General features: G+C 35.7%; 1 protein-coding gene across 2 annotated transcripts in view; it reads left to right on the top strand.

The window, feature by feature from the left end:
- The window catches only part of ANO3 (anoctamin 3), a 440613-nt gene that overhangs the window by 225450 nt on the left and 197056 nt on the right, over positions 1-18107 (top strand). For both annotated transcript variants that reach the window (XM_025879336.2, XM_073904837.1), the window contains 2 exons: positions 13760-13954; positions 14927-14998. In XM_025879336.2, the coding sequence (XP_025735121.1) occupies positions 13760-13954; positions 14927-14998 (267 nt within the window). The remainder of the gene's footprint in view (positions 1-13759; positions 13955-14926; positions 14999-18107) is intronic.

The following is an 18107-nucleotide window of genomic DNA, read 5'->3' as shown; positions in this document are numbered from 1 at the left end:
TTGTTTTTTCTTTTTAATAACATGCAGTACTCTTCCTCAGAATTGTCTTTGGTCTGGCCAATTTATTTGTCTTGATTAGGAGAAAATTGCTTATGACTTAGAGGAGTGACTGTTTTTTCTTTATCTATCCTAAAACCACGTCTCCATCTCCAGCACACAGGACTGGCTGTTGAAGAAGTGGCCATGGGTACCCAGGCAGAGCCAGACTGACCAAATGTTATTTGGAGTAAATATGAGTGTGTGTAGGTCTGTTTGGGAGTGCATGTGAGAAACTTTAAGGCCTGGATTTCCGTAGGTCTACCTAGAATTTCTTTAGAAGCTCTTGAATATTCCTAGATCTGCCCTACCACCATTGTACCAATTGGCATATGGAAAAAATGCCATATGGCAGACCTGATTAGGAATTTCAGAGGACAATATTCCCTTTTGAATCAGATTCCCATCTAAACTCATTCATTTAAATAACAGTGTGTACTCAGAAAGCCTTGTCAAGCCTAGCAGAAGATGCTACATTCAGATTCAGTGCTATACCCTGAGCTCTATTTGGAACCCACACTGATTCCAGTAACATCTGTTTCCCCACTGCTGCCTCTTTGACTGCAAAAGGCTTGTAATCCAGTCAGTAAATTAAAAAGAAAGAAAGTAACCTTCAGTGAAAATGGATATCTCAATCAGAAACTGCCTGCAGTCTCTGCTAAGAGACACAAAACAGCTAGTGGGCTCCTGTCTTTCCAATCCGACTTTGCATTTCTTTTCCATTGTTCTCATTGCAAAAAGTAGCACTTCTTTATTCATCAGTCCGTCTTTCCTTTTTAAGGATTAGAAAATTCTTAATCATTTCTTTGTTCTTTTGTGTGTCACTGTGGGGGAAAAAAAAAAAAACCTATCAAGGACCAGTGATTTCTCGAAAAGCCAGTGAAATAAATCCAGGCACATGTTTTCTTTTCTTTTATCTTTGAACTGGGCACTAAATCTCTGTACAATGTGCGTGATTTTGAAAGCATTATTTTCAATAATGTCAGTCTATCAATTTAAATATGTTCTATATTATGTGGTGACAAGATCAGACCATTTATATTCAGATAGCTTTTGAAAGAAAATTAGGAGGCAATGAAACTCCTTTGAAGTTTTTGACATTAGACTTTGATGGAAGTAAGAGATTTCTTCTTCTTCTTCTTCTTCTTCTTCTTCTTCTTCTTCTTCTTCTTCTTCTTCTTCTACTGTTCTCAGCTTAGATGTAATGATTAAAGTGCTCAGCATTGATTTTCTATAGATTAGCAGTGTTTTCTTATTAACATCCACTTTACATAACAAGTGGTATTGCTCTGATACTGTAATTATATTCTTGATATATATGATAAAATCATCCCAACTCTATTCTCCTTGTCTGCCCTAAGTAACATTTATTAAAGCAGTTTTTGTTGTCTCTTAGACTGTACTTGAATGTTGATATTTCTACTCAGTAGATATGTTCCAATAGTGCTGTGTAACTAGACCAAAAAAATGCAAGTACAGTATTCCTGGGAATTTGTAAGTATTTCTTGTGTTAAGGTAGAGATTTAGCTGAAACCCAGGATAATATTTTCAATCTTAAAATAGATTCATGAGAAAGATATGCAGAGAAGACACAAACACATTCAGGTAAAACCAGTTGTTTTTATTTTTCCAACTAGGACCTTGGCCTCAAAATTCTACATAAAATTACTCCGCTAAATCAGGCTCTGCTTTAAGATATAAAATAGCAGCAGACCTAGTGGCCTCCTAGGTGTCTTTCTTCTTGGCCTATATCTGATTTGAAACTTAATGTTGCATCCTTTTAAAGCTTTCGTAAACACAAGGAAATCATGAAGGAAAACGAAAACATTCCGAAGGTGTAATCTCAACTGGTTAAACCATTATCCCAAAGGTTAGCTGCATAAACCCTACCTATCCTGTTTTTGCTTCACTTTTACAAGTCCCAACACATGAGAGAGAGATAGACAAGACCAAGAGAGACTGTACATGACACTACAGTATAATCTTTTCTGTCAGTGTACCCACTGGCTTTGATCTCAACAACAAAAGTGTCCATTTCCTAGAACCCTACCCGAACCTCTTTACCTTGGAAGTGGAGTATAGAAAGGGAGAAGCTTCATGGCCCTGGAGCCCATCAATAATATTTATTCTTGCACCTATGAAAGGTATGGTGCTACAGTAAGAGGTACATAGTGTGGGGATCCCATGGACTTAAATTCGGTTCATAGATTTGGCAGTTATGGAGCTGAATGTCTTTTTTTTTAATGTCTTTAATTAATCTTAGTTGTCTCATCTTAAACATGTATAATTAAAGCTCTCTTTCAGGATTATTTGAGAATTAAACATAACAACTGTCACATAGGAATGCAAGGCTGGTTCAACACTCAAAAATTCATCAATATAATTTGTCAAACTAACAGATTTGATAGGAAAACTACCTGATATATCAACAGACACAGAAAAAAATAATTCAACATCTATAATGTTAAAAACTTCAGCAACCTAGGAATAGAAAGAAACTTCCTCCATTTGATACAGGGCATTTATAAAACACTTAACATCTAACATTATGCTTAATCATGAAAGACTACTTTCCCTCTAAAATCGAGAATTAGGCGAGATTGTCTACTTTCACCACTCCTACTCAATATTTGCATTGGAAGTCCTAGAAAATAAAATGAGGATAGAAAAAGAAAAGGTATTCAATTGGAAAATAAGAAATTAAACTATTCTTATTTGCAGACAAACATGCTTGTCTATGTGGAAAATTCCAAGGAATCTACAAAATTTTTCTATACATTAGCAATGCACAGTTTAAAACTGGAAAACTGAAATTAAAAAAAAAAGATATTACCTTTTTAAAAAGCTCCAACAAAATGACATAGTTAGCTATAAGTCTAACAAAATATGTGCAGGATTTGTATGGAGAAAACTATAAAAATATGATGAAATCAAAGAAAAAAACCTTAAGAAATCATCATACTGGGTTCATGGACTGGAAAACTTGATATAGTTAAGATGTTAATTCTCCCCAAAGTGATATAGAGATTTAATTCAATCTCAATTATAATATCACAACAATTATAGATAACCCAATTATCAATTATAAATAAGCTGACTCTAAAGTGTATAAAGTAAGGTAAAAATAACTCTTAATAACCAAAGCAATTTAAAAAAGGATCAAAGTTGGAGGACCAGCACTGCCTGTTTTTAAGCTATGCTATAAAGCTAGAGTAGTCAAGACAATGTGGTATAGGTGAAAGGATAAACACATAATCAAAAGAACGGAATAGAAAACCCAGAAAGCAACCTAATAAGTATGGACAATTGATTTTTGATAAAGTTACAAAGACAATTGAATGGAGAATGGACAGTCTTTTAAGGAATAGTTGACTACTAGCCAGCCATATGCCAAAAATGATTGTTGTTTTATACCTCACACTATATATAAAAAATTAACTTAAAATATATTATGGACCTACATGTCAAATATAAAAGTATAAAAGCCTACAATAAAATGTTCATAACGTGGGGTTAGGCAATGATTTTTCAGATATAGCACCAAAAACAGGATTCATAAAATTTTACTTCATCGCAAATAAAAACTTTGCTCTGCAAAGGACACTATTAGGAAACAAAACAAAACAAAACAAAAAAAGGAACCACAGGGTGCCTGGGTGGCTCAGTTGGTTAAGCAAGTGCTTTCAGCTCAGGTCATGATCCTGGAGTCCCGGGATCGAGTCCCGCATCAGGCTCCCTGCTCAGCGGGGAGTCTGCTTCTCCCTCTGACCCCCCCCTCATGTTCTCTCTCTCTCTCTCTCTCATTCTCTCTCTCAAATAAATAAATAAAATCTTTAAAAGAAAAAAAGGAACCACAGACTGAGATAAAATACTAGCATATCACATATCAAGTGAAGGATTTATATCCAGAATATATAAAAGACTCTCAAAACTTAATAATAAGACAAAAATGCAATAAAAAAATGGACAAAATATCTGAACAGACTTCAGCAAAAAATATATATGGAAGACAAAAAGCACAGGTAGGGATGCTCAATAACATTAGTCATTAGGGAAATTCAAACTAAAACCATGATGAGTTATCATTACAAACCTATTGGAATGTTTAATAACAACCAAAATCCTGTTGATGATTATGCACTGCAACAGGAACTCTCTCATACACTGTTGGTGGTACAGCCACTTCTGAAAAAATTTGACAGTTTCTGTCACTATTAAATATACACTCATCATTCAACCCAGTAAGCACACTTCTGTGCATTTATGAGAGCTCAAAACCTTCGTATGAATGTTTATAGTAGCATTATTCATAATCACAAAAACCGCACACAACCTAAATGTCCTTCTATGGATGAATAGATAATCAAATTGTAGGACATCCTCAAACTGAAGTTACTACTTAGTATTTAAAAGAACAAATTTTTGATACTTATAAAAATGGATGATTCTCACGTGCATTCTGCTAAGTGAAAGAACCTAATCTTAGAAGTTATATAGTGTATGATTCTATTTATGTGGCTCTCTGGAAAGAGCAAAAAATAGAGGTAAAAAGAAAGGATCATATGATTTTTAAAAATTGAAAGATGATATTAAATTAAAACCTAAATTCTGATTTTCTGTAAAATGTATATTACTGAGAAGAGTAGGTTGTACATAATTGGTGGTAAATTATTAGCAAACATAATTAAACATAATAATTAATGGTAACAGTAATATATACTGCCCTTATTATTTATCCTTTATCTTTTAAAATGGAAAACATAATACTAATAGCTAAAATTTTCTCATCCTAAACTCACTGAAAAAATATCCAGAATCAATACTACTTTTCTGTTTTCTTTTCTAGTATAAGCTACATTTTCCCATTCTTAAGCTTTTTTTATAAGATTTTATTTATTTATTTGAGAGAGAGAATGAGAGTGAGAGAGAGAGCATGAGAGGGGGGAGGGTCAGAGGGAGAAGCAGACTCCCCGCCGAGCAGGGAGCCCGATGCGGGACTCGATCCCGGGACTCCAGGGTCATGACCTGAGCCGAAGGCAGTCGCTCAACCAACTGAGCCACCCAGGCGCCCCATTCTTAAGCTTTTGAAATCAGCTTTCAATTATAAAAATATCAAACTATGTTCAAAAGAAGATGTGGGAATTGCCAACCTTTGGCACAGTATGGTGAAACCCACCAGTAAAAACAACAGAAGCAGGTGGAAGCAGTGGGAAGTTCTGTGGTTACAAATGTTCACGGCAGGCTAAAAATATAGAACAGGTTGTGTCCTGATGCTGTGCTGGTTAGACTAGTCATTCTTGTGTTTGGGTTCAGAGTCTACACATCAGTTGCTTCTAGTTGAGTTACTGGTTTCACCAATGACAGTGTGTGGTTGGAACAGATTGGATCAGATGTTTAGTCCTTCAAAATGCCATCATAGACCTGTGAGATGTAGTGGGAGTCTTCAGATCTTCCCCACTTCAAGGAGGGGGTATAATCCCGGTTTTCTTACTGGGTCCATGCACTTGGGCCAAAACCCAGATCCCATCTCTGAGTTCTTCAGTGTGGAAGAGCCTGTATTGTTGGCAGAAGTGTAAATATTATAACTTGGCAGCTTGTCAGAAGTAATATAAAACTTCAAATTTTATATCCTAATGCCAACCCAAGATTTGTTTTCATTTGGCATCGCCTTCCATAAGGCAGGCAAGGAAGATCAGGAGTTCCGTTTACCTCTTTACACACACACACAAAATGATGGGGGAACACTTAGCTACAGATTTGTCTTGTACTTCTTTTTTTATTTTTTCCTCCTGTGCATTCTAAAGAAAGCCCTTTGCATCATAGCATATTTCACAAATACCAGGAATCTCTATTACTCTCAGCTTCAATTGCTGCGAAAATCTGTTTGAGTCCTAAAAGGGGAAGCAAGGAAATGAATAGCCCCTGAGGGGGAAGAGTGGGATTTGGAATAGCTCCACTAACAGGTAGATCATTGTTTTTATAAGGATAATGTTCATATTTATGACACTACCATATAAACATTTAATTTAAAGAACAATCTCATTTGTATTTCAAAAAGTATTATAGGTTAGCGGTTGTATGAGCATTAAAGTTTCAGAACCCTGTTTCATGGAAAGTAGATGTCTCTTGATGTCCCCTTGACATTTTAATCTTTACCAGAGTAGGGAGTTTTATTGTTCACTGTTCACTGCTGTATCCCATTGTCTAGAAAGAATATGTAGCATCTCTGAGAATGAATACTTGTCACATGAAGATATTCATTGGTAAACTCATTAATTACTAGGGCCTTATTTCAGTATTTCTTTTTGTAAATGCCTGTTTGCATATTATATATGCAGACCCAGGGCTATGTGCTGCAGCCGTGTCTGTGAACAAGGCAGACATGGTCCTTGCCCTCATGGAACTCACCAGGCAGCTAGAGAGACTGTATGTTAAATAGTAACCTCATAAATACATAAATGCAAACATGAAATTCTATTAAAGCAAAGTATGTTTTGTTGTTCTTGTTTTAGAGAGAGAGAGAGCATGAGTAGGATGGGGCACAGAGGGGAGGGGGAGGGAGAACCCAAAGCAAGCTCCATGCCCAGTGTGGAGCCCCACACAGGGCTCAGTCTTACGGCCCTGAGATCATTACCTGAGCCAAAGTCAAGAGTCAGATCCTCAAACAACTGAGCCACCCAGGCGCCCCAAAGTAAGAGGACATACAGCAAAGAAAATGAACCTATTTGTGGTGGGCTGTGTGCCTTGGAAATTAGACTCTAGACAAGAGTACACACAGAAAAAGATAAAAACGAAGGCTCTCATTTCACCTTCAGGACTTTTGAAGTGTATTTCATCAATTTATAAAATCCTTCATAACTCTGTGACTTTCTTACAGTATTCTGTCTTGCATTAGACTTATTAGAGAGCTTTTCTTATTCATCTTTCTTATTAAGATATTTTAATTGAATGAGATAAATTTTTATTTTACTTATCACTCTTGTTTAAAGACTGTGTGTATATTGCTTACTTTTGTCTCCTGCAGAGTCTTGCACATGGCAAGCCGGTCAGAATACAATAAAATCAATAGTTGCCTTTTCCATGGTTACTTATAAACATTTTAGAATACTTATAATTTATGACCCAAAAATCCCCTGAAAATTTTTCTCTAATGGTAAAAGTGCATAATGTTGCTTTCTGTCCCTGAAGGTTACGTTGAAAGCCCCTCCTACATCTGTATGTGGGTAGTGGATAATCTTCATTCATCTCTCCAGATCCATCCTGCACCATTTTTCACCTCATCTTACTCCCCAGGAAGCAGATACCTACGGACTACGACAACAAAGAGCTTGCACGACCTCTAGCTACTATTTAGATTTGATCAGTTGGGAAGTATCAGCAACAGATTAGAAGCTGACAAACCACGAGAGGTTGGGGTATTTTATTTCCCGGGCTCCCTCCAGGCCCTCCTGTGGATTTACAGTGGCTGCATTCTGCTAGGTCAGCATATACATTCTGTCAGAGTCCCTCTCCTGCTATAATTGTCTCCAGGTTCTTATGTCTACTCCCTCTCCCTGCTCTGCAGGCCCACGGTGATAAAGTTTCTGGCCCTTGTTAGTTGTAAGGAGCTTCATCAATGTTTATTGGTTTCTCTTAGTTCCACCCACCCCTTTGTAAATTAAAAAAAAAAAAATTATTAAATTTGCTTCAATTACTCTGAGTTAGCCATCCCTATTCTATGAAGACTCTGATACAAGAGACATACTTGTCCTTGTTCCAAGTGAGAGTAAAACTGAAAAATGAGTGAAGAACATTTTATTGTAAAAGAAGTTTCTGAGTACACAAAGGAGTTACATGTTTTATTGCAAAGAGCAGAGGCCTTGAAGTCAGATGGACCTGGTTTGTTTTAAGCTCCAGCACTTCCTACATGGGGGACTGGAGACAAATTACTGACACCCTTTGCATCTCAGGATTTTCACATGTAAAGTGGGGATGAAAAGTCATAACAGGACTAGTATGAGAATTACTGATAAAATATAGGATGCTCCTGGCACTTTGTAGGCAATCAGTAAATGGTGCTTTTATCACTAGCAATAACCTCTGCCAAAAAGTGCACACTCTAGCAACAAATCAGAAATGTTCCTTTGAAGAAAACAGAGCTACACTGATTTTGGTAAGGAAGATAAGAAAATTCTGTGTGCATTTATGCTTTTTCCCCCCAATGCTTATTATTTAGATAAATATGCTTTGTTTATATCTACTATTATAGGAAGGTGTGCTTGGATTTTATAAAATCAAATGGCATCCTGAGACACTACCTTTTCTTGGACCATCGATTCTAAAATATTTCTGAGAGAGGTATGAAGTTCTACTAAACCACAAAATTCATCTTGAGGTTATAACAAGAGTCAGACAACTACATTTTCTATGGACCAAACTTCTTATGGACATAATGTAAAATCATTTAGGTCATAGTATCATATTATTTTGCTACAAATCTTCCAAAAATTCTTCTAACAATTTACTTGGTAAAATTTTCAGAGTTTGTTCTATAAAAATATATTTTTTCTTCACATGAGTCCTTAGGATGAGTTAGTTTTCTTGAAGAGAAATTTTACTGAAAGAATAGATCTTTTGAAAAATCTGTATTTTGCCTAAGAAAATCAACCATTTTGGGGCACCTCGGTGGCTCAGTAGGTTAAGCATCAACTCTTGGTTTTAGCTCAGGTTGTGATCTCATGGGTCATGATATGGAGCCCCGCATTGGGCTCTGTGCAGGGAGTCTGCTTGAGATTCTCTTCCTCTGCCCCTCCACATACTCCCTCTCTCTCTCACTCTCTCTCTAAAATCAATCAATCAATCTTTAAAAAGAAAGAAAATCAACCATTTTTTTCTTTACTCTCCAATTTCCTCTCTGAAATTTCCTAAGTATCTGTTTATCCAATTAAAACTCTGTATCAACTCAAAGCCCATTGAGTTTAAATGGTATCTAAATGGCAACTTTTTCTCCTTTGGTGTCAGATGTCTTTTGTGAATGCATTTCTAGAAGATACCTTATTTGTAATTCCACCTCTTGTACCTTTGTGTATATACAAGTGAAATTGTCATTTCATTAGATCACTTTAAATATGTCAGCATTTAGGAAGCGCTCTTAGAACAATTGGAAGTAGTAATTGTTGCTTGAGAAAAATCTGTTCTAAATATAGGAAATGACACACTTTCTGCAGTTTATAGATTTACCCTTGAACTCATGAGCTGCATATGCTTACCAAAATTGACATGTTACTATGGTCTCTTTTCTAGTTATTAGCTTTAAAGGAATAGTTATCAAGTATCAGTCAAGGGTAATAGGTAAAGCCAACAAGGAAAGAAATGGAACTTTGGAACATTGAAGAAATAAATTCTGAATATACTGTGGGGGTAGCTGATGTTAATCATGCCATGCAAAGAACAGATACTGTGTTTCTGTTTTTTTTTTTTTAAAGATTTTATTTATTTATTTGAGAGAGAGAGAATGAGAGAGAGAGAGAGAGCACATGAGAGGGGGGAGGGTCAGAGGGAGAAGCAGACTCCCTGCCGAGCAGGGAGCCCGATGCGGGACTCGATCCAGGGACTCCAGAATCATGACCTGAGCCGAAGGCAGCTACTTAACCAACTGAGCCACCCAGGCACCCAAGAACAGATACTGTTAGTTATGCCAAGCAGAATGTGACACATTTAATGTGGAACTTTGAAAAGAAACTTTGTACTCTTTAGAACGTTAGGACATCAGACTTTCTGCTTAAATTATATAGGTGTCCAGCAAAGATGATCTGTATAATAGCTTTGGAAGCATTCAGTACTTCAGGAAATGAGAGAGCACTACACTGAAGATGCATAGGAAGAAAATGCAGAGCTGTGGGAAGGACATTTGTTCATTGTCAAAATTTTTTCCCCAGTTTTCTTTAAGTGTTGCATTTGACAAATATTTGAAGCAGTTATGTTTTGTATGGAGAGTTTTCTACCTTATATGCATAATCCTTTGAAGAAAATGTGTTGAACCCAAAAATTATAAAGAGAAATAGGAATAGGAATATGCCAGAAAGAATCCACTCAGATTACCTTCATAGACAAGACTTCACTGGCATTGCCACCTGGGTTAGGAGTTTCTCTTGTGGTTTTATAATGTGCTGTGTACATTTCATATTGTTTTTTAGCATAAAATCTGTTTTTATGTTTCTCTTTCGCCTGTGAGTGAGCATTATGTTATACTCAACACTGAGTCAAGGCCTGGCCCAGAAAAAGAACTCAAGAATTGTTTGAAATTATTACATAAGTGATAAACTGATGAATAACAATCAGTCTTAAAAATAAAAATTGATACTTTTGTTGTATAACTCAGTTACGTACATTGTTAACTCACAGCAGATTATATATTATTCATATCTATTCTTTTATAGATGAGCACAAGAAATATAGTTTGATAGATAAGGTGCATAGACATTTCCTTTTGATATGTACCAGGCAGCACATGTTCATTTTTCACCAAATTATATTCCACAGTTTGTTAAGATTGTGGATATAGAATTATAGGCTCTGAGGTTTGCCTTAATTCTGTGGTTTCTACATTCAGAGCTCTCTGCTGAAAATGTGTGTGGTATTTATACCAAGTGAAACCATGGTAATGAACCATGTAGGATTGGGGTTCATGGGGTTAAAGCATTCTGAAAAGATCATGGGCTTTGGAATCCAGTAGCTGTAACTTTAACATTCAGTTCTGCCAGTTGCTAGATCTATGAACTTGAGAAAGTAAATATCTTAACCTTTCCCAGTTTCATTCCCATGTGGGGTGGGCGTTTTTTAAAACTATGCTATGAATTTTGGCAAACACAATTATTCAAGGAAAGAACATAAGACAGATAAATCTGTGAAAAATAAAGGGCAAATAAATGCATATATAAATAAAACAATGCCTCGAAGAACAGTAACTAATTTTTATCCCCCACCTAGACTGTAGCAGGAGTTCCTTTATGCCTCTTTGTCTTACTAGGCCACAGATTTGTTTTCAGTTCTGTAAATACATTGCAGTCTTCCTACCTCATGACTTTTATACATGTTATTATCTTTCCTTAAAAGCACTTCCCATAAACACACATGCACACACATTACCATCAACACAAACATACATAAGCACCTTTCTATATAGTAGGTGCTTCTTCATTTATTTTTTTTTTTTTTTTGGCCTAATATGTCACTTCTTCACAGAAAATGCCCCGATCACTTCTTCGAGGAAGTTCCATTATATAGCAGTACCTCTATTTTCGTAGCATTTCAGACAATTTGCATGTATATACTTATTTATTTTTGTTTGGTCAGTGTCTGAGTCTCAACTAAAATAGAAGTCCCTTGAGGCCAGGAATTACTGTCTACCTTACCTTACTTACCACTGTGTCCACAGAGTGCCTTCAGAGAGCACAGGCCTAGTTAATATCTGTTGAATGACTAGGTGAATACCAGAATGAATCAAATGACAGGAAACACTGACAGCATTGGTGAGCATCATTAAGTTAGTCTCACCCCATATTGGTTTATGAAATAATATCTACCGATTCAATAGTCCTCTTTCACCCAAAGAACGTTTGAAACTTTCACTCATGTTTGAATATTGTAAGAAAGGGAAATGTAGAAGTAGCTCCTTTTTGAAGCTACATGCTGGGGTCAGGGGATTAAGATGAATAGTATTATTATAAAGTTCCCTTTAAGGCCATTTTCTCTGGGGCCAAAGGGCATTTCTCTCTCAGTCAACATCTTTGTCATCAACTCTCATGGTCTTCTCTCTATGCGACTTCCCTCTCCCCGACTCCACCCCCCAAATATTTATTCCTTTACTCCTATGTTCTGCTAGAGTAAAAGGCTCTTCTCCACCGGGGCCCAGAAACAGAAAGCTGATCATTTAATAACCTATATTGGTGTTTCTTAAAAGAATGTATCAGATCACATTACAAAAGATTAATAGGTATAGAAACTTACTAGGACAGATTTGCCCTATGTTATTTCTTGGATGTAATGTAGAAAACACTAGTTGGTCATTAAGGGGAATTGTCTGATATTTTTGTAGGATTTCAGTCTGCTTTCTGTAGACCTTGGGGAATTCCTCTTCAAGAAAGTATTTTCTTCTCTTGTCATTACCAGGTCCCAGAAAGCTAAGAGACTGGGTGTTATGATTCCAGTCAATTCATAGTGCTTCCCTGCATCCCTTTCTAGTTCACATTCTATTTACACACTGAGATTTAATATGAAAATAAATACATAGTTTTATAAAACCAAAGTATAAAAGCCCCACTCCTACGTTTATCTGAATTTCATCTTTTCAACCATGTCTTATTTCTGTAGAACGTTTTTCAAAAATTGCTTTGTTATTTCTTTTTCAGGATTCCCATTTGTCCCAATGGGCAGTACACATTGGTACCTCTGCTTGTCTTTACTTGAATCCATTTATTTGAAGAGCTGTTTAGAAACTTTGAGTTGATTTACGAACTGACTATAAAATTGAGCAGCTAAAAAATTACTGACCTGAGCAATTTGGGTGGAATTTAGTTAAATTTGTTTATATTCTAAATATAATAATTACTGAAAATGTACCTTTTCTCGGTCTTTACCCTTTGCCCACACCTATTATGACCCAGATTCTACTCTGTCTCAAAATTGAAATTAAGATGAGTAACTGCAAGGCAAAAGCTTTCTTAGTTGAATGTTCTATGTACTAATGCATTTGCACTATCCCTTTCACTTTTCAATCACTCCCTTAGAAATTTACATTAATACAGAGAATCAGCATGTGGGCAGGTGAATAGAGAGGCTGGTGGAAACAGATGTGCCTAGAGCTATGCTTCTTCTGTGTTTTAGTCTCTACTGGTATGGACTTTGCTAAATGTTCTTTGCAGTTCAATGTCTGTGAGTTTGGGGGTGAATAGATGGTGTTCAAGAGTTTCAAACTAATTTATAGGCGCACCCTGATGTGGTGGTTTTAGCTTGAAATATAAACCCTTTACTGCTTATTTATCTGTGCGACATAAGTCATACTACTTTTGCTCTCTAAGTCTCAGTTCCCCACAGCTAATAGAAATGACAATGCCTGCTCTATAAGATTGTTGGAAAATCAAATGTAGTATGTGTGTGTTTAAGGGAGAATAGAGTACAAAGGAGGGCTCCATTTAGTAAACAGTAATTTGAATGTTTATGTATTAAGTTTCATTTATTTTGCTACTTGGAAAACTAAATGGTTAGATTTATCCAAAGACAATCCAAATGATTGTCCTCATAACTTCCTAAATGAACTTAGCCACTTGTTTTTGTTGTTTTTTTTTTTCAGAAGCTTTTAAATATGACAAAAGCACAGGAAAAAAGTTGGCAGGATATGTTAAATAGGAAAAAATGCAAAAGTTGTACTTTTATCACAAGAAGGCATTCAATTTTATATCTTATCATGATGTGAATCTTGAATCTTTATATTAAACGTTTTTCCTTTGGGAAAAAAAATGATGGAAGGCCAACTCGAAGAAAAGCTGTTTATTCCTCTGGACTATTTGACAAAATTCTCACTTTTCCTTACAAAATATAAACAAAACTAACTCAATTCGTTCTAGTCCCTAGGTGGTGCTTTTCAAGAGTACTTTCCTGAAACAGCCATCACAAGAATTAAAATTATTTGTTGACTTTTGCTGATTATTTATTACTTCTAAAACTCGCCATTTTGAATTTGCAGGTATGAATATAAGCAAGAGTGAGATAACAAAGGAAACTTCACTGAAACCATCCCGGAGATCCCTGCCTTGCCTTGCCCAGAGCTATGCCTACTCAAAGAGCTTGAGCCAATCTGCCTCACTCTTTCAGTCCACCGAGAGTGAGTCTCAGGCTCCCACTTCTGTAACCTTAATCTCCGCAGACAAAACAGAGCCAGGTGAGCAGCTATTCTGGTTTTTTTTTTGTCAACTTGCAAAGAGTAGGTGTTTTCGAACATTGCTTCCTTCCTTCCTTCATCCATTTTACTAGTATTTATAGAGCTCATTAGCAGGAAGGCTGGCATAGAAAGGAGAACAGTACACCAGTCAGACAGAAGGCCATTTGTTGGCCACATGTGTTTTCACTTCTCTCTTGCCTTGAAAGAAGCCAATCTATGGGAACCTAGACCTAGTGTTTTCTGTTTGCAGGAGAAGACAGACCACCTACCTGAATTTCTGGTGAGAACCTATAACCAGTAACTGAGGAGAATATGTCAGCAACACTAAACTCAGTTTCTTAAAAAGAAAAACCAAACACTTTAAGTAATATTCAATAAAGCAGTGAAGATTTGATTGCACAAAGATGTGGTTGGACAAGTGTTAGCAATCAAATGTTGGCACTGAAGCCTTAGACAACAGAAGGGCTGAAATACAGGGAAGGCCAGCTAGATGCCACACTTGCACATGGTGGCTGCCCTGGGCACCTTTCTACATACATCTGCCCATCTGAGACACCATTATGCTTTTAGACAATTCCTTTTCACAAAAGCCAAGAGTCAAAATACAACCAGGCCCCCTGTCATTCAGTGGATGAGGTGTGTTTCTCTTTTCCCATCCCTCTCTAAGTTGCTTTTTTGTCTTATGAGAATGTATTCCTCTATGATTCCTTGGAGTTGTTTCTTACTCTGGATAACTTGAAAATACCAACATTTTCTTTTCAATAATACTGTGAAGTCACTACCAATTATAAATAATAGCTTACATCCATGTCCAATAAGAAAAGTGGCTAATTATTCAAGAGGATGAAGGTATTAAAATATAATAGAGATGTATCTTGCCCTTACTGAGTGAAATTTTAGTCACGATGGTCATTTTTTCTAAATGTTAATGTTTTTATTTCCAAAAACTATAAATGTCTTTTTTTTCCCCAGCTAACGCTGAGGAGGATAAAAAAGACTCTGTGCTCAAATGTTCTTTTGCTGACCTCAGTGACTTTTGCTTGGGTAAGTTAATTTCTAGTATCTCCTTATTCCTTTACATCCCTCTCCAAAGGTAAGCTGTCTTCTTCAAATCTAGAATATTATTTTTTAAGAAAAAAATACATGTTTGGTCTTTAATATTTGATGGGTGAGTATAATATGCTCGGCTTAAAAACTGATTAAGGTATTTCATGTACAGTTTGAAATTCAAGTAATATAAGAAGATTTTTAATGAACAACAATCTCATAACCAAAAGTTTTTAACACTTTCTGCTGTTAAGCTTTTGGAAATATCTTTCAGTTCTCTATGAGTAAGCACATTAATACTGCTATTTCTAGATTTATTAAATTTCAGCAGTATCTGTTGATACCCTGTGGTGTTAGATGAAGATTCAGCTTATTTGCATAACCCTTCAATTTTTCATAGTTATATTGCCATTTAAAATTTTAAACCTCTCTGCCAATTAAATCTGTAGCTTTAAATAGCATATTTACACCTTTATATCACATTCTATCACATTTAACAGTATCTCTTGATTCTCCACTTGGCAAATGTAGTACTACTATGAAAATAATGCTTTTGGAAGTTATAGGATCAGTTCCTCTTCTGCAGTTCCAAGCTGTTATGATCTCTGTGCCACTCTTGAATAGTCCTGAGTCAAAGTCAAATGATTCCCCTTTCCAGCCCTTCATCAATTACTCAAAATCATGCCACACTAAACTTACTTCCGTGTTTATACAACAAACTTTTGTTAGTTTTATTTTTCTAGATTATCTGTATTTTTTTTTCATTGGGAGGAGAAAATATCTCACCTTCTAAATATTCCCATATGTTCCAGAATCTAATTTTTATATCCTTTACCTCATTTTTCTTTAAGAAATTCTTGGTGTTCACTGACTTTTCATTAAATTACTGGATTAATTCCAGTTTCTACTGGCCCACATATTCCTCTTTCTTAGTTTTCAACCTCATTTTTTTTTTTTTAGTATATCCTTAAGCACCTACCTCTGAAGGCTCATGTGATATGCAAACTTTCTAAGTTATTGTATGTCTGAGATGACTTCGGTTCACTTTTACATTTCATTGTATTTGCTTGGTTATAAAGTCCTAGATTAAAAATCATTTTCCTTGAAATCTGGAGACTGGATTCACTGTCACCTAGCATCCATTGTTACTGATAAAATAGCCCAACTGCTGTCTGATTCTTATTCCTTTGTCAATGATTTTTTTTTCTTCTCTCTGTGCATTTTTATTATCGTTATTTTCTATGTTACAGACATATACAGCATTATGTTTAGGTGTATGTGCATGCCTGTGTGTGCATTTTCTTTCATCTCATGGTTTTGATGATCTTCCGTTCTGGAAGATTTCCTGTGCTTCTCTTCCAAATGACTTCATTTCTGGGTGTGTGTGTGTGTGTGTGTGTGTGTGTTGGAGGCAGGGTGAGATCATACATGTATATTTGATTTCCGAGAGTCTTTTTTGTTTTCAGAATGTAACTTTTTCAGAGCATCCTGTTGTATTTCATGAATATAACATCTCTAATCCCTCTAATTACACTTGTGAATGTCTTAAGTTTTCCCTTGCTTTTTAAGTTTTAGTCTGTTGTTCCAGTAATCCATTTTCCAGCCTGCTTCAATTAGTCATTCTCTTTTAGGCTATAGAATTTCCAACAATTTCTGGTGATCTTTGGTCATCTGTTTACATTGAAGAATGAAACAACAGGAAGGCTGACTTAGAGTTCTGGGTACATGGAGAAGTCTCAGGAAAGGAAAGATTTCCCTACAGAGTGAATGGCTAAGGAGCCAGTACTGAGGTGACCTACACAATGTCAGCTTGAAGACTATACTCCAGAGTGCTCATTCCCACATTACTGCTTTTGCACTTTGAATTTCTTTAGAGAAAAAGTTTGTGTTTGCGTGTTTTATTGTCAGACCTTCACTTTTCTTCTCTGACTCACTCCTGTCTTTGTCTATCTGCCATTTTTGAGTCCGGCCATCCCTAGAATGATTCACTGTCTTCCTGCCCTGCACAAAATCTAAGCTAAACTACTCTGTCAGTTAACACTCTTACATAAGAATTTTGTCTTCTAGAAAACTACAGTAGGTCTATAGCTTTTGAAAGTTATTTATTATCATGTTAATGAAGTCTTCAGAGCAAGGAACAACAAATGTACTTGAAAGTGCATTCAGCCATCTTGAACTTTGTTTCTTTATTCTACCAACAAGTTGATGATACACAACTCTTCAATGAGATACATAGGATGAAACCTGTAGAAAACTTATTTTAGAGACTCAGTATACAATTTTACATCTAAAAACCTATTGCAAAAAAAATAGTATCAGAAATGAAAAATATTTTTCCTCACAGCTTTGGTGACTTAAGAATGGAAGAAAATTGAATATTCTAGTAATTGTACTATTGAACATTTTGTGGCATATTGCTGGGTGGGGAAAAACAGCTTAAATATAAATGTAGAACTCACCTCATTTTAGTTAAAAATGTATTGGAAAAGAGGTAGAAAGAAATATACCAATATGTTAGCTAAGAGTGTGTATCTTCGTATGGTACGATTATTTGTGGTTTCTTCTTGTCTGGATTTTCTTTTTTTCTCTCTAAACAACATATACAAATATTATATAATAAGAATATGTAAAGAAAAACTTTACATCAGAATTTTTTGTAAGTAGAGAAAATTGCTCATATTTCAGTCTAAAAAGCACACAATTCTATGGAGAGTTTTCAAAACTGAATCTTGAAACTGGTTGATAATCACCCAGTATTTGGAATAACAATAATATTGAAAGATTCTATCCTGACCCTCGGTTGGTAGTCAGTATAATTTTTATTTATTTTTCCTATAAGCAGAGATAAATTTAATTAACCTTCCCTTTTGCCTTTTGCTATTATCATGCAAGATTTACTTCATTTGAGCAAGATTTGCATTCAGACCTGTAGCTTGCCAGACTTGTGCATGAGCAATGCCTTTGAACTGGGGCTTTTCTTTTTCATAAACTGAGTAGAAAGAAAATAAAGCCAGAATTTATCAAAAGTAATGTTAATCTATTACAACACTTATTTTACAACCTCAGAGGAATTTATTTATAACCTTCAGAGGGTTAGCCCTGAGTT

Source organism: Callorhinus ursinus, unplaced genomic scaffold, assembly GCF_003265705.2.
Source record: "Callorhinus ursinus isolate GAN/ISIS: 27379988/994484 unplaced genomic scaffold, GSC_fseal_2.0 scaffold21, whole genome shotgun sequence".
Taxonomy (NCBI): domain Eukaryota; kingdom Metazoa; phylum Chordata; class Mammalia; order Carnivora; family Otariidae; genus Callorhinus; species Callorhinus ursinus.
The sequence above is the reverse complement of the archived record's forward strand: the minus strand, read 5'-3'. Positions and strand labels throughout refer to the sequence as shown.